A 22,135-nucleotide genomic window follows, 5' to 3' on the forward strand; every position below is an offset into this window, starting at 1 on the left:
TATCTAATTCATCCTTAATTTAATCTTATCAAATATTTAATATTAGTATATATTTTATACATAAAATCAATCAAAAGTTAAGATAAATTCATTTTATATTTAAATCTTTGATTATTGCAAATATGATAAAAAAGACTGGAGAAATAACTAAACTTAGAATGCAAACAAAATAGAAGAAATTAACTGCTATAGTTGCAGCTATTAAAATTTATAAACAACTATTTACTTCATATGACAGTAGGATGTCAATTTTTCATACAATATTTTTATAAATAGCTGATGCAATTATATGAAAATAGTTTTATATTAAGTTTTGATATTCATAAATTTATCAATAAATTATGCATATACACATGAGTTCATCTCCTTCATATAATTTATCAAAAAATCTAGTTATTTGAGATATGGAAATGTACAGGGTGCTTCCTTAAATTTTCTTAATTAATTAGATAATGAAATTATAATAATGATTATTAATACGATTTCTAAGTTCATCGATTTTTTATTTTATTGACGGTCGAAATAACTATAATTTTAACAAATATGCATATAAACATCATATATGAACATCATTTAAAGCTTTATTAAGAAATTATGATAAAAATACAAAATACAAAGAGAATAAATCAGAGAAAAGAAGAAAAAATATTTAAATTTATTTATTTTGTTTATGCATTTATTAAATTATTTGAAATACAAGAAGAATGTATTAAAATAAAATAATTAATTATTGAAAATATAAGTTTATATAATAAATTGATAAATTAATCATGTATTCAATGAAATGAAAATTGAAATATATTCGATTTTTGACCGTTTTTAATTTTATATTGTGAAGAACAATATTTTAAAATAAAAAATTAAAAAATGAAATATTTGAAAGTATTAAAATATTATAAAAAATACAAACTTATACAAAATTATTATCAAAAGTAGAAACAAATTAAATATTAATATTATATTAACAATATAAATATTAACCAAATAACAAATCCATTATTATTCTCTTTGTACTTCTATCATTTTAATAAAATTTCATCAATTTTTTAATAAAATTTCAAACGATTTATATTTATAATATTTTTTTCTTATTTAAATTTATAAAATATACTGATAAAATTTGGAAATTAATTTGAGATAATGTGTATTATTATATTATTATTCTATATTTAATTGTATATTATTCTTTTGAATAAATTACAAATAGTTTTGCTTTTAATATGACAAATAAAAAATAAAAACCATCTGTAATTTAAAGAATGGATAAAACATATTTATTTTGAATTATTTTTGATTTAAAAATTTCTCGTTCTAGTATTTCATTTTGAATATAATTTTAAGTTCAAAAGAAATGAACCGTCGAATGAACCAATTAATAAACGCTGCTCAAAATAATTAGGAATCATATTTTTGAATTATAGAATAAAATAAATACATAAATTTATTTGTTATTAAAATTAATAAATTGCTATTCCAATTATTTCGAGCAGTATAATTTTTATGCTTATGAAATAAAATAAGAAAGTAAAATGTATTACTTCAGTTTATATGTAGTAAATTAAATTAATTTTCATTAAAAAAAAAGATAAATGTTAACAAATCTTTATACAAACAAAATCGAAAGATAGATAATAATAAGAATATTCAATATTATTAGAATAAAAATAATTTCAAGTAAATATTAATATTCCATAAGAAAGGAAAAAAAATTCGTTCGATTAATAATTTATTATAATGTAATCATTAATAGTTAACACAAAGCTGCCTCTGATGCCAATAATCTTGTAAAACAATATTTTAAATAGAAAACAGATACAAAAAAAATGTGTAATAAAACAATGAATACATCTTAAAAAAAAAAATACACGGTAATTTCATTGTTTTTTTCAATTAATTTATTCAATTAATGAAATAATTAAAAAATAATTGAAAAAAATAATATATATATATATATATATATATATATCTTCATTTTCTTCTTCCTACAAATTCAATAATATCTTTTATTTGATATTCTATTCCTAAATTTTGTTTTAATGTCAATCAAATTATCCAAAATTATTTGAAATTCTCTTCAGATTACAGTAAAAAAAAAAAAAAAATACAAATCACATTTTTTAATGACTTACAGATTGTTATTATATCGTTCAAAATGTAAACTTCGCTTCGAAAAATCTCAACCTTACTCGAGCAGTATGGTACCCCTGGAGCGCTCTCAGAGCAATACCGAAAAGTTCTTAAGGCGGGACTTTGCGCAAATGATTTGGACAAAACCGCATGTACAGGAAACGCAACCAGTAGCTGGTGGTGGTGGCGAGGATGGCGATGATGGCGGTGGTAGAGGGACACGACTGCCCGATCGTGACCGTGGTAGCAGTACGGGGTAAAGGTGCGAGCGAGCGAAAAAGTGGCGAAAGGGAATAAACGAGTGAGATAAATCGACGAGTGGGAGCGACTAAGGAATATAAACAGTGAAACAGGGAAGAGATTATCGTATCTGTCGTAAGCGGGAGAAGGACAGCTCTACTCGAGGTGGACGGAAAGGGAGGTAAAGGTGGGTGGCGATGGTGGTGGTGGCGGCAAAGGAGAAAAAGGGGGGCTGCGGAGGTGAGAAGGTAGGAGAACCAGCCTCCGCCAGTATCCACGTGTTCAGTGTAGTAGCGCGTTATGACCCGGATGTTAGATCGTAGCTGCAGTTTTGCGAGAACCTGCCGACCCGGATGTCTCGTTCGTCGTCTACAAGTGATCCGCTACTAATGTCCTCCTGGTCACCGAAATATGTTCAATCGGTAAGTAATGTTCGGTCACGTGATCGACATGTTGATGATATGTTTAACGCATCGCATATATCACTTATCTCTAAAGCATTGACCGTCAATCGTGATTTCTACCCCTTTCGTTAAGCGCTTCCGATAGTGGCATTCGCCACATCGCGTATCGTTGGTTCGAAGAAATTCGAATTTTGACAACTTATTAAAAAGTAAGTTTTACCGATTGACGCGATATATTATTTTTTTTTTGAATGGTAATTTAATTATAATTTATTTTGGACAATAATATAGATTAGACTATATAATAAAAAAAAGAAAATTCAGAAATAAATTTGATAAAAATTCATAGAAATTAATATAAGTTTAAAAAACTTTTTTAAAAATTAATATAAGTTTTAAAAAAAATTTAAAAAACTTATATATATGCTAGGTTTGTTATCTATACGAATCGTTTAAAAATAGTAAAAATATGTGTACAACGCACGTCAATTTCGTAAGTAGATTCAACCGTCCCGCGAAGTATAGCGTATCGGTAACATCCGTGTGTGCTTGAAGGATAGATGCGAGCAAATCAACGAAAGGTGCCAGCAAACTTCGAAGGGACCTGATAAATGCCGAAATTGCCAACTTACGTGATTTACTGCCATTACCGCCCTCAACTCGTCAGAGACTTTCCCAACTACAGCTTATGGCCTTGGTCTGCGTATTTCTTCGAAAAGCCAATTACTTTCAACAAGGTAAGCATTAATAGGTAAAAACCTAATTAAAAGTTAAAACTTTTAATTAATAACTACTCTCTAAATTTGGAAATCAAGATTTTTAGATATTACAATATCATATTATTTATAGTAATATATTATTAACTTGTGTTTATTTCTTCTTATAGAGTTGATAATGATTATATTATTATGATTAAATATTCAATTTATAAAAACGATAGTTGTTATATAGATGAATATTCTGTTGTATTCAAGCGATTTTTTAAATAGTGCTTGGCAACCGCCATTTTTGATTCCGGAAAACTCTACCGCGAAAAGCTAACTTATCTTAATATAATTGATATGATAATTATATGATAAAATTTATAATGAGTATTTATAAGTTGTTTCTGTTATTTTAAATAATTTTAATTTAGTTTTGAACGAATGAAAACAAAATTGTCTATATTATATTTATTATAAATATAATAAATTATATTTTGCTTGTAAAAATTTATAATTCGTTCAGTTATTATTTCCTTAAAAAGATTTTTTATTGTTATAAGAAAGTTGCAAAGCATCATTAGAAGTAAAAATATCTACCATAGAGTAATTGGTTTGTTTAGTTTAATAATTTGTTGAATACACGCAACTATGAGCCAGAGGATCGACGCATAGTTCATTTTATTATCGTAAGATGTTTTACATTTTCAGTACTTCTCTTGAAAAACTAAAATCAAATATTTAACTAGTTTTTAGTGATATTACGACATTTATTATTCTTGAACATAGTTGAAAGCAAAGTTAACTTCAAGTACCAACTATTACCAGTTATTAATTTAAAATTAATGATTAATTATTAATATACACTAGCTAAATTTTTAAATAATTTTATATTTATATAGATTTTCAAAGCAATATCATCATTATTAATTTAAAATAATTGTAAATAAAAGAATATTCAAAAATATTTTTAAAAATATATATTGCTATATTGTTAATATATCAAATATCGATATTATTTTAATACACACAAATTTGAATCGATTTAATCATATATACATAGAATTGAATATAAAATTCTTGAAATACAATTTGCATCTAGTTGAATAAAATACATGAAAAACTCAAATGTTTACAAAAGAATTCTTTATATTTGAAATCTAATGCTTTTTTTTCATATGCAATTTAAGGATATTCATAATAGAATAATTGATGTTGTATTTTAGATTCCTAAAGATTAAATCTCAAGTGCTACAATACATTATATAAAATTCCATTGGGAATTTTCTATTTTTTAATTTATTAAAAAAAAATATTAAAGATTAATGTTATATTGAAAATGATCTTGTATATTTAATTTCTATCTTAGACATAATAAATATTATTATATATTTTTTAAATTGTTAAAAATCATGAATATTTAAAACATAGATTATAGCGTGTGATCAATAAGAAGAAATTGCTATTTAGAATTTGCTGTCATAATTAGATAAATTAAATTAAATCATAAAACATAATGAAGAAATAATATATAGACAGCAATTTTTGTCATGAAAAATAATTTTCGTAATATTGTTAATAATAATGACAGAGTTAAAAATATCATCTTGTAAATATTTAAATTAATTGAAATATGTTTTTATAATGCACAATATGAAGTTAAAAAAAATATTTATTTTTTATAATTTCTATAATAAATTTAAATTGATCTTTTTGTTATTTTAAAAATATAATAATATTATATTTGATAATTGAAATTTAAAAAATTTTAGAAAAAATTATTAGAGAAAAATTCAAGGTATTAAATAGAAGTTCCTATTATAACAAATATAATATTTTTTTTATTATTTTTATTATTATGTGATAAAATAGAATTTGAAGAATATATTAAATAAAATCAATTTCTTTAGTTAGAACATGTAATTTTTTTAAAATTTTAAAGAAGCATTTCATTATATATAATATAAATGAAATCATTATAAATATAAAAAAACTTTAACAGACAAAAATAAAAAATTGTGAATGCTTTTGTGTATACTTCTTGCACAGTGAACGCTATGCCTTTGTTTCATGGCGAGACGGTCGTCGTTTTAATTTTTACATTCTCCATCTTCCAGTAGACCTGTACGTCACCGCAAAAACCAATATCAAAATATAGTATAATAACTGTATTAGTTATTTCAAGGTGGTAGATAATTATAATGACTAAGTATATTGTATAATCATATTTTGAAAATTTAAAAATCTATTCTCGACTATTTCTTGAAAATTACATTAATAATGTATTAGAAAAATATTTTTCTATATTTTTTAATTATGAAATATTTTACATAATGTATGATTTCGTTCAAGAGATTACAAATATGTATTAGGAAAATAAAATTCCAATAAATATTGTGAATATCGTATCTTATCTCTTGAAGTTTTTATCATTTATAATATTAATGTGAAAATAATTATTTCAAATAATTTTTGCATTTTTATATATCTATAATTTATATTATATTTGACCGTTTATTTTATCAACCTATATCTAATATTAAATCATAATTATATATTTAAAAATCAATTGATATTTGTTATTTATTTTTAATATTTAATTTTGAAATAATAAATTATATTTATTTAATAGGATAATAGAAATTGATTTTATATTGATTTTATAATATATCTATTATAAATTAACGTCTATAATGAAATAAATTTAAAACAATGAAGTATTAATAATAGATATTAAATTATAATCATGATGTTCATGAAATTATAAACATATAATTTATAAACAATTTTGCAAATGCTAGTGTGAATTATCTAAATAAATCGTTGCGTCTCCATAATTTCGCAGTTATATCACTTTTTCATTACTTTTCAGGAAATCCCTTTACGATAATCAATTTTCAAAACAGGAAACTAAAAAGACATCAATGTTATTAATCTGTAAAAACCTAAATTGCCAGAAAGTTCTTGAAACTCTATTATTTGTCTATCTCATATGATTGTTCTCAAATTATATAAATAAATAAATAAATTATAAAATAAATAAATAATTCTTATTATACAATTCTTATTATACAATTATTTATTTTATTACAAAAGTTCCTTCGTATTTTTTAATTTTTAACTTGCCAATATATTATTCAAATATTGCACAAAATTTTCTTTAACAGACATATCATTTTAATTTGTCGAAACACAAGTATTTAAATTATAAATTCTAATCAACTATTCCTCAAATAAAAAAGCATTAATATTAATCAGAAATTTTTCAAGTATTTTAGCAAACGATTCAATCAATATGATTAAAGAATACAATATAATAATAGAAAATTCTTATACAAAATATTAAAACATATTTTTTATATTTCTAATTTTTAAGATCTTGATCAATATTTTATAATAAAATATCATCCAATAATTAATAAACAAAATCATCAACTATTCAATTCTGGATCAAAATACAAAAATTTTAAATTTAAAATGATCAAAATTCCAATTAATTTATTAATCAAATTTATATTGAACTATTTTTCAAGAATTATATTAACCAAAATCTTTTTTAAATATTTTATGAAACGATTCAATTGACGCAATCAAATGAAATATATATAATCCTCCTTAAGGGAAGTCCGTACAACTTTTAGTTCGGATATGGATCAAATTCTCTCAGCAATAAGAATCGGCCGTTTGACAAGAATATTAAACGGTCGTTCGAGGATCAAAAACTTCGGCCATCTCCGTTGTGCAAGCGTAGAGAGTAATATATAGGTAAAAGGTAGGGAGGTAGGTAAGGCAAGAAGGTAAGATCGGCGTACATTCAAACTCAGCAGAGTCTAAGCGCGAGTTCCGGGTGATCCGCTGACCTGTCGGCCTTTGCAACAACACTCTCACGCTCCTGTAACCCATACTCCCTCTGTATCGTCTCTCCGCTCTCCGTCGTTCTTTCTTTCTCTCCTACATACTCATTGTTTCACAGTATTCGATACTATAGTCCCGTGTAGAGCCGTTTGTAAACGTAGCCGTGGCTGCATTAGCATACGCTTCTTTCCCTCTCCTCTATCTTGCTACTTTTTTCTTTCCCCTGGGTCCAATGTTGAAAAACACACTGAACAAATTTTTTGCCATTATTACTTTTTTTTTCCAATCAGATTACTTCTTAATTGATTATGCTCGTTCTTTATAATGATTTTTTATTGGGAAATAGGGATTTTGATACAAGAGCAGAGAATCTAATATTCAAGAAAATATTCAGTTGTTAGAAGATTTATATAAATTGATGTTTGCAATGTTTGTATATGTTAATAAATTAATAAAAAAATCATTATAAAATCTTTCATTTTTTATGTCTTTTAATAATATAAAATTTTTCTTTTTTTAAATTAAAACTATTGATACATTCAAGTAATTATAATTAACTTTAACCTATTCTTCTGGATTGTTGATTTATATTTTTGAGTTTATTATTCTCTTATTTATATAATATCTTAATGATTGAATATATAGTTTTGATTTAATTTTCTTTCTTATTTTCCTAAATAAAATATAGTCAACTGTACACCTTCTGTGTAGTTATCTAGTTAGAATTATGTTTAACTTCCGGCTGAATCATGTTTCTTTATCTTTCAGTCATATTAATAAAAATTTTATTAGGTTTAGATTTGATAATGATAATTTTATGGCAATATTTGTATATTTTTATAAATATTTGTATTTATTCAGTCTTTAGAAAATATAAATCACGAGATATTACATAAATTATAATTAATGTATTATTACATCAATTTTATTTATAAATATTTATAATTTATAAATCAACATTATTTATAATTTATAAATCAAATAGTATATTAATTAATAAACATTGAATAATATATTAAATAAACTATATTAAATGTAAATAAATTCTTTTTATTTTTATAATATTTATTTTTTATATTATTTTTTAAAATCTTGTAACTTTTAAAAATTATATTTATTATAAATGTTATAAAAATATATAATTAAAGAAATGATATTTTTATAATACTATTAAAATGGATAATTTAATTATTTTTTTTTTTTTTTTTACAATAAAATGTTATCGAAGTTTTATCACTTTATTTATATTTATTATTTTTCTATTTGTTCTTTGTTCGTCCAAGATGTTGTCTATAAAACAGTTTTATTGTTATTGAGATATAAAGGACCTTATCTAGAATAGTATTAAGTTAAAATGTTCATGAATAATAAAACCAGTGTTGTTGATAAGATCCTAGGAATAAAATGCGACATTAGTTTTATAACATCATAATAATTTTATGTTATCACAAGATTTAAATTTTATAACGTATTATACAAAAGCCATAAATCACATTAGCTAATAATTTTCGATCATGTTACATATAATTTTAATTTAATTAAAAATATTAATTAATAATATATTTATATATTTTTTACTAATATTTTTAATTTTACTTCAATTATTTATCAAATGAATAATCGATATTAAAATTAATTATAATAAAAATTAGTATGTGATGAAAGAAAATTTATTTTCTTTAATAAATTTTTTGATATATTCATATGAAAATTAAAAATATATAATATTTAAATGTTTGATAATTTATTAAGTTAACATACCGATCTTATTCTTTGTTTCAGCCTTGAAAAACTGTCCGTCCGACTCTTCGAATATCCCGACCCCTAACATTGGATTTTCAAAAGTAATATTGTTTATCATGATATCGCATTGTATTTTTGACCGTTAGTTGCTACGGTACAAATGTTGGCCATACAATGCATGCAATTTTTCAGGCCATGTCCGGATTTATAATGATGATGACCCAGCAAGGAAAACTGTTGTATATATCGGAAAATGCGGCGGAATATCTTGGACACTCTATGGTAAAGTAATTGCAAAGACACAACAATTATGGTAATCAATTATATTAAAAAATAATTCAAATAAATAAAAAAAATTATTTTTAGATATTTTACTATTTGTAATAAAAAATATTAAATTATAATATAGTTTATCAAAGGAATTATATAAATTTAATTCGTCCTATATTGTAAAATGTATTTTAGGAGGATTTGCTTATCCACGGAGATAGTGTTTACGACGTAATAGACAAACAAGATCACATGGTTGTACAAAATCAATTATCTAGAAATAGTCCTATTCCAAGCGATAGAAGATTGTTTCTTTGCCGGATCAACGTATCCAGAAATTCACGGAGGCAACTTCGTTTTGGTGATCAAAAGGTATATATTTAATTAGAATAGTAAAATATAATAGTAAAATAGAATAGTTATTTATATTTAATAAAATTATTTCAATATTTTATGGTTTTGATCGATGTTGAATAAAAAATTTTTGGTCTATCTTCACTTATTTTTTGGTTTAACAATTATTCTAAATTTTTGTTTTTTCGCTAATATCCATTTCATATTGTTTTTGAATTTAGTTTTATCGCTATTTTTTTTATAGGTGGTTTTAGTTGAAGGCCATTTTTTACCTTTCGTTCCGGTTTGTAATCGAAATGAGTTTGTTTTCCTTGCTTCGTGTACACCCGTTGTTTTGCCAGAAACGAGAGAAAGTATTGTGCAGGGCGCAACAAATATTTTCACCACCATTCATTCTATGGATATGAAATATCTTCATATCGATAAAACGTAATTTATTTTTTTATTTGAAAATTTTACCAAGCTTAGAATTAGAAAATTAAAATCTTATTTTATTTATAGGGCTGAAAGCCATTTGGAATATACCCGTAATGAATTAGTAAATATGTCATGGTATAATTTGTTACATTGGGATTCGATACGAACAGCATATTGCAAACATCAAACTGGTATGTTCATATAAATTTAAAATAGTTAAATTTATAAGTTTAATTGAAAATAATATAAATATTATTATATATAAATATATATAAATATTGTTCGTTTTGTCTTATTTAAGCATAAAAAATGATAATAAGCATAAAAATAGGATTGAAATGAAATATTAATTTGAAAATTAAATGAAATTTTAATATTTAAAATATTTAAAAGCTTCGATATTACCTATGGTTTTAGTTATTCAATCTGATCAAGAACGGTCTGCAACTGCATTGTTGAGACTGCAAAATCGTTCCGGACGATGGTTCTGGGTACACTGTGTTTTACAAGTCAAAGATACTTCCGAAGAATGTCAACATCCTATCATTGTGTGTACGAATCAAGTTTTGAGGTGCGTTTCCATATCTATAATTTTCATTTTAAATATTTTTATTTTTTAATATTAACTTTTTTATTTACATAAGAATTTTAAAAATCATTTAAAATCTAATTACTTATGAAATTAGAATAATTAATTAATCTAATTAATTATTCTATGAATTAAATAGTATATGTTACAATTAAAAAAATAATAATTATAAATAATATAAAAATAATAAAATAATAAATCAATACATTATTTAATACATTATTTATACTATTTATATTATAAATAAATTACAGTGACAGAGAAGCGGAAGTAATGCGTTCAAGTTCCTGGCTGTACCAGTATTCATCTCAAACTAAATTTACTTACACCATCTGTTCTGGGAATCAAAACCGCGGTGTGCCATATGCTACTGGGAGCCAAAGTAATCAGCAACAAGATTACACTCGTTCCTTATCCCACGCACATAATAATGATACGCAACATTCTCCTGATATACGAAATTCTGAACAAGATTTGCACAATTCATCGAAACCACAATTAAAGGATTATGCAACAAGAAATCCACGAGAAGATGCAGAACCAGTTGATATGTCGATTAGCAGTAGCGAACATGAGAATAGAAATGTACACGTGAATGTACAACATAGCCATTATGCACTTGGTCAATTTACAGATAGGTACAAAACCCATCATAAAAATTCATTAAATTTGAGCGGTTATCGTGCAAAATTTATTCAATGTCACAGTCAATATAATGTGGATACATTGTCGCCTAAGTATTATATCACAGACTTAGATAAAGAATATTGTTGTAATGACAGAAATAACGGTCATAAAAGACTTTCGGGTAAAACATTATCAACGTCCACAGCGACAGGATCGACAACTGATCCTTCTGAGTTATCTATGGAACATTGGAACTCGAGTCCAGTTTGGTCAGATACTCTGCAAAGGGTACCAGATGTTGTTCATCAAGAACTTAGTCCATATGTAGCTACACCAACTACACCGGTTGACACTCCGGATTCCGAACTACATGCAGAAACGCCAATTTTTAATTTTGATTGGGCGACAGAACAGCATGTACCCAATTTGAAGATCACATTTCGTAGTTCGAATCAGGGACTTAGGAAAGTTCAAGATGTTCAACCAATCACGTTACAGTTACCACGGAAAAAGAGCCAGTCAATGAATGATTCTAAAGACTTTCCTAAATAAGACTGTGCACTTGTTTAATTGGTGCTCTACAGTTAGATAGACAAATATTTTTTTCTCTTTAAGTAGGTATATCTTTGTAAGTTTGAGAGTTCGAGTCTGTAAGTAGAATGAAAGTTTGTATAAAGCAGTTGAAGAATAAATTAAAAAAAGAAGCTATGAAGAATTTAAAAAAAAAAATTCAATTTTTAATTGGTGACAGTTGATTTATCCAATATTTTTAATATAAAAATAATGAGAGATTTAAAAATTGACTGGTATTATAAAATTGACATTGATTTTTTAGATCAGTTTTTAATTAAAGTAAAAATTGAAAGTTGGTGCAATAAAAATACATAGTTCCATAATTTTTATTAAAAAAGTTATTTTTATTTGATTAAAAAACTATCAGTATTAAATAAAATTTTAACAGAGATAATCTAACAGAGATATAAAGTATTAAAATAATTAAAAATAAGTGGTAAATATGAAATTTTTGCAATATGTGTAGTAAATATGGATTGCAAGAGTACAACAATAATTATTTTAACAATTAATGTCTAAAGATTTGTAAGAAAAATTTGTAAAAAATTGAAATGTTGAAATATTGCTTTTTAGAAATTATTTTGTGTATGTAACATTTTTGAATGGACATTTCAATGTAGTAGCATTGTTAATATCTTGACAAAATATTTAATAATTGATAATGATGTTATTTACATAAGTTTTAGTTCAAGTAAAAAAAAAAAAAATGTCCATTAATAAAGAATATTTTCAATGTTAATTGAAGTTAGTGAATCATAACCAATATTCTTTTCCACATCTTTGATATTAATATTATCTATATAATAAGTTTTTAATTGAAATGGAAAAAAATATATTTAAAAAAAGTTTATTTATATATTATTCATATTATGTTATTCATATATATATATATATTATTAATTATTAATATTTGATCAAAGAATTTTTTTATATATTTTTTTTTATATAATTATCAGTTTTATATTATATTTTCAATTTATAATCCTATTATAATTTTTGTTCTCTAAAATTGATTTAATAATTTTATAATAGATTTTATAATAGAGATCTTATATTAAATCTATTGCAATTAATTTATATAAATATTTTTATTTTCACATATTCGTGTACAAATGGATAGGGAGATTTTTAGTTTCTTTGATGCTCCAATAGATAGCGCTATAGTTGCTTTTAATTTCGATGCATTCTCAAACGCATTCAAATATTTCAATTTAAAAATAGTATATTTGAATTATAACTGAAATATATATTTCATTATAATATATCATTTTTTTTATATAGTTTTTGCCATCTACATTAGATATATAACATTATATGAGTATAATTTATAGAAACGTATTTCATATTTTACATAAGTTCTATAAATTTTTTATTTATGTATATATCGTATACATATTAAATTAAACAATAAATTATAATTTTAAAAAAATATAATTAACTATTGATTATAAATAATTTTTTATTTAACAAATATTAAGCATTCTAATTAATATTAATCTTTGAACTATAGAGGGTGTAAAAGAGTAAGTCTTAATAAAGCATTATAAAATTCCCCTTCTTGAGGGATACTATGGATGAAAACGCCTATACGTAGAAACGTATGGCTTCTAAGTATAGTTAGTATTTTGTGCGTGAAGGTTAGGAGCAGTTAAGCAACCAAACGTGGGTTAGGTGAAAATAACAGCTCCTGTCACAATGTAGTGTATAATAATGTTGTTGTGATATTATAATAATAAACGTATATCTATATACGCATATATAACATCCGTGTGATCCACAACGGAATACATGGATGTTGCGAACGGACAAAAGCCCCTCAGTAAGTATAATTTAGAATTTATTTAATGAATGAATTTATTTAATTTATATATAATTTTATTTTATTTTAAAACAAATAAAATATTTGAATGTTTTGAATAAAATTTATTGAAATTGTTTTTAAAAATTCGAACCAATATAATCTTCGAATGTTGAATAAAATCTTTCTATATATTTATCCGTACATCTATAAAAAATTAATTATACCTATAATGACATAACAACATGATTATAGAAATTAATTAAATTAATTTAACTTCATTATTAAAACTTTTAGAAGTTTTTTATTAAAAGTTTTATGTATTTAATATCTATTTAATATTCCAAAGTTACATATTAGAGATATTATCCAAAGATATTATATATTATATACTGTATATTATACAATCTAATAAATTTTTTATTATAGGTGGGCAATCTTCTGCCACTGGAAGTTCAGGAATGGATAAAGGAAAAGAGTGGCAGATGGAATTGCTTATGGAAAAATTACGTTCTAAAGCTTCTACATATAAATCCTTGGTGGAGACTGCCAAAAATCTACGAATGGCTATGTTGGTATGTAATTTGTAATATATTGATATATGTTTCAATAAATATTTATTTTTAAATTATTTTTAATAGGATAAAAGATTTGCAATTGATAGTGCTGAAAAGAGTCAACTACAAAAATGTTTGGATACTTTGCAACATTCCATAAAAGTAACTTCTTTACAATCCATGGTGGAACGTTTAGAAAGTTTAACCAGACAGTTGGGGTAAATATAAATTATTTATTCTAAGAAAAATAAAACAAAATTAGATAACTGATTTAATATTTGTGTTATGATTGGATTACAGCTTAAAGTTTATGATGTCTGGTCCACCAGGTACAGAATTGTTTATTTCTTCGGATATGTTTTTTTTAGAGGTTCTTTTGGAACCAACAGGTGTAGTTAAAGATGTTAAAATTCATCATGAAGGAAAAAATGAACAGCAGGTACAAATTTTTAATTTTCACGAGAAAATCATTTTTTTAAATACATTTTATTATTATGTATTTTATTATATAAAATTAATATATTTTATTATATAATGATTCTTAATGAAATGTTTACAGAGCTGTGATGTATTGGTGTCTTGTTTATCGCGAGGAGATTTTCTTGATTTTACAGTACAATTAGAAGGTTTAGCTTCAATATATCAATTAAATGCTGATAAAAAGGTAAAATGTAAGGCATTTAGTGCTTTACAATCGCTAGAATCTGACTTGGGTATTTTAGCTCAATTGCAAACATTTATAAAAGAACCATTTAATCTCGTTCATAAAAGCCCAGTTGGTTAGTATAAATAGTATGATATTTGTTTTAAAATAAGAATTATTTTAAAAAAATATGAATGTATATGATAATGAAATGTTTTTTTATTTTAGGAATTCTTGAACGAAGAAGAGGAGGTCACGCGATGAAGTTAACATATTTTGTTTCTCCTTTTGATTTAATAGATCAGGAGAATCGTACCTGTGATGCATTGAGTTCAGAAATAGTTATCAAACGGAAGATCGGTCATTCCGTTACAGTTTGTATGGAAGGTTCGACTGCTCACAAGTTGCCTACTTCTAGTATCATAACTGTAAATAGAAGTCCTACAGGAAAAAGGTTTATAATTTTTTTTTATAAAATATATATTCTATCTAATTTAATTAATAATAATTCAATAAACAATTCATACATTCTAGTACCCCATCTTATGCTCCATTAACTGGTACAAATTCGTCGGTATTACCTGCTTGTTTTGTTTTAAAACTCGCTAAAAAAATGCCGATGTGCATGGAATTAGTACGTAGGATACAGAAAGTAACGGAATTGGAATGTGGAGATATATCTGCTCCCCATCCATTACTTAGTTTAATTATTCAACATGCTAGCGAAGGACAACTGGATTGCCGCAATAATAGAGGACTTTATGTTGTATGTAAATTATTTTACATGATAATTAATTATTAATACTTTTTACTATTTCGAATCTTATCTTTCTGTTACAGACTTTACCGGATCAACAGCATTGTTATTTCATGACGGAGAATAAAAATATGGAGGGTGTGTTAGTTTGTAGCATTCCTTTCACTCATCCGGCGCACGTTCCACAAATCTTGGTATATTTGCGTCAGCAAGCGCTTTTTAATACTTTAATTGCTAGTTGCGTTAGACCTATGGCTCGACAAGATCCAGAACATGCAACTATATTTGAAGTAAACGCTTTATCGTGGCAACATATATCGGTAAGTTTGGAGCATCCTTTCGAAGAGACCATGGCAACGGCGGAGCTGGATTTGACGGATATTTCCGCATTAAAATGCAAGTTGTATGGCATAAGTATAACAAATACAGAACAGACATCAGATTTAACTGGAAAAGTATTACAAAAGTGTTTAAGTATACCTTTGACAATGAGAATTCTTATGAAATCATGGGAGAGTCGTGACTCTTTAAGTACAATGAACAATTTAAATAGTGGAAATGGAAATTATAATGTAAATCTTGGTTCTGGCAAAGATCAGAATAGCCAAAATGGTTCTGGAATGCCTGATTTTACTAATGGAGAAACGAAAATCAAACAGGAACCAGGTTTGAATAATGGAAATGGAACAATGGGAAGGCAACAGTCATCGCAACAACAGCAACAGCAACAACAACCACAACAGCAGCCTTTTTTAGATGCCGGAACGGAGAATAGTATCGGTTTTCCGTCTTATTCCGGCCAATCCGATACCACGACTACTGCTATGTTAAATCCATTACAATTGGGAGCTCTGCTTGGACAGGCAAAAAGCTCTATGTCTAATTCAGTGAATGAGCGCACAAAAAAGACGCGTAAAAGAAAAACTGCGGATGGTATTTGGCGAAGTCCTAAAAGGAAGGGAGACGAGAGTACTGAAATATTATTGGAGAGTTCTAGTTCCGATTCGACACCTCTTGGTACACCAACCGGTGGCAGAGAAAATTTAAATGAGACCAGAACATCTACACCAACCTCAGCTACGAGTTTAACTAGTGGTTTGGATTTTTCTAATTTAGATCCAACCGATATTTTGGGAACAGATAAAAGTTCAGATTACGATATCGACAACGAGAGCGAAATAACAGAAGTTCATGATTTACAAGATGTTGAAGAATTAATTAAACGTGATCGCAAATCGAGGAAGAGAGAGGAGAAAAAGAGCCCAATTATATTTGAAGAAAACAAGAATCTGGTACCACCATCAGTAAGTATAACGCCAATTTCAAGCAGTAGTTTGGGTCAAACTACGAACTATAACTCTGTACTTACGGGGATGGGTTTGGAAAGGAGACCAGGCATTGAAATAATACCAATAGCACCACAGACTACTTTACCGAGCTCTATTACTATAACACCGATACCCGCACCGTCACAGTCGAAAAATTTGACGGATGAACGTAGAGAACGAAAAAGTTCAAAGGGAAAGTCGACAGAGGATAAGGGAAAATTGGAGAAAAGACGTAAACGTAAGAGAGAGGATAGTCCTATGGGACCACCGCCTGACAAAATACCATCTAAACAGGATCCTTTATCGAAACCAGTGTCGGTGAGCATTAAACCAACTGAATCGCCGCCAAATATGAGCTCAAGGCCATCATCACCTGCAACGACATTACGAAAATTTAGTCCGTCTCCGACGCATACCAGTCCACTCGCTCTCGTAGGTAAGTCCAGTCCTACATTGAAACAGTCAACAAACAAGCCAGTGCAAAGTCCAAAGCACTCTCCGGTCTATAGCAGTAGTCCCAAACATACGCCAGTACCTGCGAGTGTGAGCCCGAAGCATGGCACTTCGTCGCCGAAGCATGGAAGTTCGGCAAGCACTGGTAAACCGAGCATGTCTGCGTTGAAATCCGCAGCAAATTCACCTTCCAGTAAAACGGCCGATTCTGGACAATCAAAGATAAAATCTTCTTCTTCGTCGTCGAGCAAAGACTCCAATCGAGAGAAGGAGAGAAAGACGTCGTCTTTAGCCTTCGGTGGATCGAGCGGGCATCAAAGTCCGAAAACTAAGTCCTCTAGTGGTAAGTTAAAACAACTGGAATTAATTCCTAGCGGGGAAACGCAGTCCACAATGCCGAGTAGCGGTGGTAGCACACCGCCATCCGGCAATTCGGAACTCGGCAAGTCTGCAATCGCTCAACAACAGGCGAGAAACAGAAAGGGCTCGCTAAGTGCTGTGATCGATAAACTGAAGAATGCTCAGCATTGCACGGATGATGGTAGCAATGGTGGGGCAAAATCAACAACTGGAAGTGGTAATTCGAGTGGTCAGAAAGAGAGAAGTGTTGGAAGTTCCTCGAACAAGACCGCAGAGGGGAAATGTATTAATAAAAATTCATCTATGGATACTAAAAATCCTGCAGAATACATGGTAAAACATAGTTCTGATGGGATGAAAATAACGATTAACAAAACTCGCACAAAAGATTCGAAATCTGGTACAAATCTCAAATTGTCTTCGTCCTCGGCATCTGTCGCAACTGGAACGTCTTCGAGTTCATCGACTTCGTCGACAAATATATCGGGTAATAGTTCGCCTAAAACGCACACCGGTTTGAAGCCAGGAGTAAGTTCTGGTCCAGCGTCAAAGAAACCTCCAACTCAGACATCTCCAAAATTATCTGGATCCTCTTCCTCCAGTTCTGGCAGCAGTAGTGGTAACAAAACAACTCTCTTAGGACAAAAAATGTTATCTGCCTTGAAATCTATCTCAGGTTCAAATTCCGGAAGTGGTAACGGAACCGGAGGAATCAGTGTTGGTAGTAGCGGTAGTAGCGGATTGCTTTCCAAAAATGTCATGTCCTCCAAATCCTCTTCGAGTTCTCCGAAGACAACGAGTTCTGGCGTAACAGATCTCAGTCGAAATCGCGATAAATCTCGATTGTCGAAGTCCAGTGACAAAAGTATATTTCCTTCAAAGGGAATTGGAGATAGAAAATCGAGTCCATCAGGATTGCGAGAAGAAAGCGAGAGCGAAAGAGCGTTTAAGCTATTGGCTGCTCACGCTTCCATGTCGAGTTTATCAAATTTACCTAATTTACCACCACAATTGGTTGTCGAAGGTCTTATGAAGCAATTGGATACTAAATTTCAAATACCCAAATTATCTGCTAGAGCTAATGCAGATTCTACCGACAAAAAATCAGAGAAGCTGTCGATGCTTCCCGATAGTGGAAAAACATTGGACAATCTCGCGTCGAAGCAGACGTCAGAACAGGGAAAAATGCAAACGTTGTCGAATACGTCGAGTACTTCGAAATCATCGTCAGATGATCAATCGAGCCAGGGTAGAAGAGATCATGTACAAACGAAGCCTGACAATCTTTCCATGACAAGCGCAGCCTCGATAATTAATCTTGGTACGGATAATACCAGTAATATTTTGCTTCCTGCTTTATCCAGTAGCAGCACGCACGATCTCGACATCCCTACGAATCTCTCGATGCAACCAACTGAGAACGAGTCCCGCGAGAAGGAATCGTCGTTAAATAGGAGTAACACGCAATTTCAGAATAGCAGCTTAAATTCCACAGGCATTAGTAAAGATGATACTAGTGCCAGTGGTCCTGTAATGGCCGTTCTACCAAAAGGATCTGAAGTTCAGCCTACCAGTAAATCCGTGTACCCTACGATGATGACAACAGGCACCTTAACTAGCGGGAATGGAACGACGAGCACGAACACCGGTAACGGAGGCACGGAGAGTTTGAATTTGAGCATTAAACCAGTGGATGCCACGATGACAAAGTACAAATCCGACGAGAAGAAGCAACAACAACCGCAGCAACAACAACAATCTCAACCGCCTCAGCAACAACAACAACAATCTCAACAACAATCATCACAGTCTCAGCAACAGTCACAGCAGCAGCAATCGCAACCACAAGTTCCGTCTTCCGGAGGTTCTTCCTCTTCGTCCTCGTTGGGAACAACGGTGTCCTCGGAGAGTTCGTCAAGCGCAATGAAGGCGACAAGCACAGAGATACTGGCGTCGACGTCCCAAGAAGCCGCTGAGATGCTATTGGATTTTTCCACGCCGAAAGATGTGGCCAAGAGTTTGAATTTCACCAGCATACCCGAGAGAGCGATGACCCAGGCGGCCTCAGTGCGCAGGAACACACCTCCACCTCCACCGCCCGCCTTCCCAGCGAGTCCATCCGTGAGTGTGCACATCGTGAAAAGTCCTGCACCCTCGCCGAGGGTTATCCCGCCCTCGCCTCACTCCGCCTCGCCGTGCATCACCGACGACGAGCTGATGGACGAGGCGCTGGTGGGTATGGGCAAATGAAGGTTACTGAAACTCTAGATTTAAATTTTAGCCGCGACTGGGACAGGGTGTCCTGAAAGGCTGGCTGACTAGCTGCTGTTGAATTAGCCTGGCCTGCGCTCTGCTGTGCTCCACGTTTCTACGTTGTTTCTCGAACTTTTATCGTGGTGCACAGCCTGGAATTGTCCTCGAGTTCACTAAACATTGGGAGAAGGAATGATTTATGGGAAATTTAAAATTAAATGGTTTATGGTTTCATTGTAGTTTCTATGTAATTGGTTCGATCGATAAGGATTTTAAAAATAAGAATTTGATTGTTTTACAGGAAAAATGAAAGGAAGGAGTGATGATAGTGAGATTGCTAGTTTTTTGCTAAATTTTTTATTTTTGATATGGATTTGTACTTAAATATTTATGTGAATTTAAAGAATTGTTGTATTCAAAATTGTTGTAAACTATGTAACATTATTTGATATTGATTATTAGTATTAATTTGACTGAAAATAATTATTTTAACGATATATCATTTTAATTTGAAGTTATATGAATCATTGTAATTAATCTATTTACGACAAAAGATTAGAAGTCTTCTTGACTCGTGAACAATTTAAATTGTTCTACGATAAATATATAAGAATACATATTTTCTTTGATGCACTATTTAAAAAATATCTTTGTAAATAATTCATATATATGTCATAATATAAAGTATTTCAATTATGAACAATTGTATCTAAAACTAGCAATTTGTTACTGAAAAATTTCGAATTTTAGGAGAATTTGTATTTTGGAAACGTCTTGCAAGTTTTATGTATGTCGAACAATTCTTGAGGGGGACACCCTGTATGTTGTTGAGATTTTTCACTTCTCCTAAAATATCCTGCCGAATACAAGTGTGGTTTTTGCTCTCGTGATTTATGCAAATCTTCAATAAATTCAATTTTCTTATGCATACATAAGAACATACATTATTATATATTAAAGAGAAAGAAATCATACAAAAAAAAAAAAAAAAAAAAAGAAAAAGAAGAAATAAAAAGAGAAACTCTTTGTAAAGAAACGAAGATTTAAACTGCGTGTATTAAAGTGATTTATTATTATAAATAAAATTCTTGACATCGTGATAGGAGGACTCGAGGCTAACAGATTGTTTATAGATTTTTAAGAAAGAGAGAAAGAGAGAAAGAGAGAACTCGAGTGTGTGAAAAAGAATGAAAGATATATGAAAGGTCGCGATATGTGAGAAATAATATAGACAAGTACATAATGAGTTATTTTCGATAGAAATCCATATTGGACAATATTTATAAGAGCACCGTGGAATGGGCATATAATATTAAAATTATAAATAAGATATTTCTTAATTATTATATTTCATATGCTTGGAATTTTTACTGATTAAAAGAATAAATGTTTCAAAAATAAGATTTACATAATTCGAAGTTATAAAATATTTAAAAAATAGACAATGGAGAATCAAAAATTATACAGAATAAACCGTTCGATCGAAAATTTTATTATTATAAAAGTTACAATTTAAAAGATAGAAATTTTCCAGATAGAAATTATTTATCTTTTTCTATATTCTATATTAAATAAGTTGTTTAAAATTCTTTTAATTTTCTTAAAATATATATTTAATGTGAATATATGAATATATTCACATTAAATATATCTTTAATTATTTCCAATCAGAAATTTTCCAAGTTAATAATGAAATATACTTTTGGAAATATCGTGGACAAATATCGTTCGACAAAGAGCCATGAGAGAGATAGAGGAAATTATACGTATAGCCAATTATCGAGTCCTTTATCTTTACCTTCCTGTTCTTGTACCCGCTCCAATGTCCCTCCAATAATGTTCTTCGGCAATCCACAACGAAGGAAATCAATGCTTCGATATTGTAAAAGTTATTTCCAATCGATCTTCGCTTGACAAATCGTGTGAATATTTATTAAAAAAGAAGAAAGAAAAAAGGAAAAAAAATCGAACGTTCACTAATGCATCGAAAATCAATTATCATATATTGAAAAAACTTTATAAAGATTAATTAGGAAATATCATTTAATGTAACTTCTTTTTCACGAAGAAAAAATATTATAGAATG

General features: G+C 28.4%; 2 protein-coding genes and 1 long non-coding RNA gene across 6 annotated transcripts; 2 read left to right on the forward strand and 1 right to left on the reverse strand.

Moving 5' to 3' along the window:
• The first annotated feature begins 1,818 nt into the window (after positions 1 to 1,818).
• LOC122719640 (neuronal PAS domain-containing protein 4) lies at positions 1,819 to 12,110 on the forward strand. Of its 3 annotated transcripts, none has more exons than XM_043945626.1 (10): positions 1,819 to 1,868; positions 2,132 to 2,789; positions 3,327 to 3,508; positions 9,110 to 9,171; positions 9,263 to 9,352; positions 9,536 to 9,712; positions 9,939 to 10,123; positions 10,196 to 10,302; positions 10,529 to 10,682; positions 10,955 to 12,110. In XM_043945626.1, the coding sequence occupies exons 2-10, from the start codon at positions 2,779 to 2,781 to the stop codon at positions 11,877 to 11,879; spliced, it is 1,893 nt and encodes a 630-aa protein (XP_043801561.1). In that variant the 5' UTR covers positions 1,819 to 1,868; positions 2,132 to 2,778; the 3' UTR covers positions 11,880 to 12,110. The 3 variants fall into 3 exon arrangements, with proteins under 3 accessions (XP_043801561.1, XP_043801563.1, XP_043801564.1); XM_043945628.1 differs by having other exon boundaries at positions 3,332 to 3,508; XM_043945629.1 differs by lacking the exons at positions 1,819 to 1,868; positions 2,132 to 2,789 and adding an exon at positions 3,222 to 3,264 and having other exon boundaries at positions 3,332 to 3,508.
• On the reverse strand, positions 7,066 to 11,155 carry LOC122719641. Its single transcript, XR_006347665.1, has 3 exons — positions 11,028 to 11,155; positions 10,517 to 10,696; positions 7,066 to 7,574 (listed from the first exon to the last, which is right to left on the reverse strand). It is a non-coding gene; the product is annotated as an uncharacterized LOC122719641 (long non-coding RNA).
• Positions 12,111 to 13,350: 1,240 nt separating the features above from the next.
• Positions 13,351 to 21,436, forward strand: LOC122719650 (mediator of RNA polymerase II transcription subunit 1). Of its 2 annotated transcripts, XM_043945645.1 has the most exons (9): positions 13,351 to 13,719; positions 14,128 to 14,273; positions 14,340 to 14,473; positions 14,556 to 14,694; positions 14,815 to 15,034; positions 15,127 to 15,352; positions 15,433 to 15,664; positions 15,739 to 19,917; positions 20,078 to 21,436. In XM_043945645.1, exons 1-9 carry the CDS (start codon positions 13,689 to 13,691, stop codon positions 20,126 to 20,128), a joined length of 5,358 nt encoding a protein of 1,785 aa, XP_043801580.1. In that variant the 5' UTR covers positions 13,351 to 13,688; the 3' UTR covers positions 20,129 to 21,436. The 2 variants fall into 2 exon arrangements, with proteins under 2 accessions (XP_043801580.1, XP_043801579.1); XM_043945644.1 differs by having other exon boundaries at positions 15,739 to 21,436.
• Positions 21,437 to 22,135: the final 699 nt, after the last annotated feature.

Source organism: Apis laboriosa, unplaced genomic scaffold, assembly GCF_014066325.1.
Source record: "Apis laboriosa isolate Shangri-la unplaced genomic scaffold, ASM1406632v1 scaffold91_cov154, whole genome shotgun sequence".
Taxonomy (NCBI): domain Eukaryota; kingdom Metazoa; phylum Arthropoda; class Insecta; order Hymenoptera; family Apidae; genus Apis; species Apis laboriosa.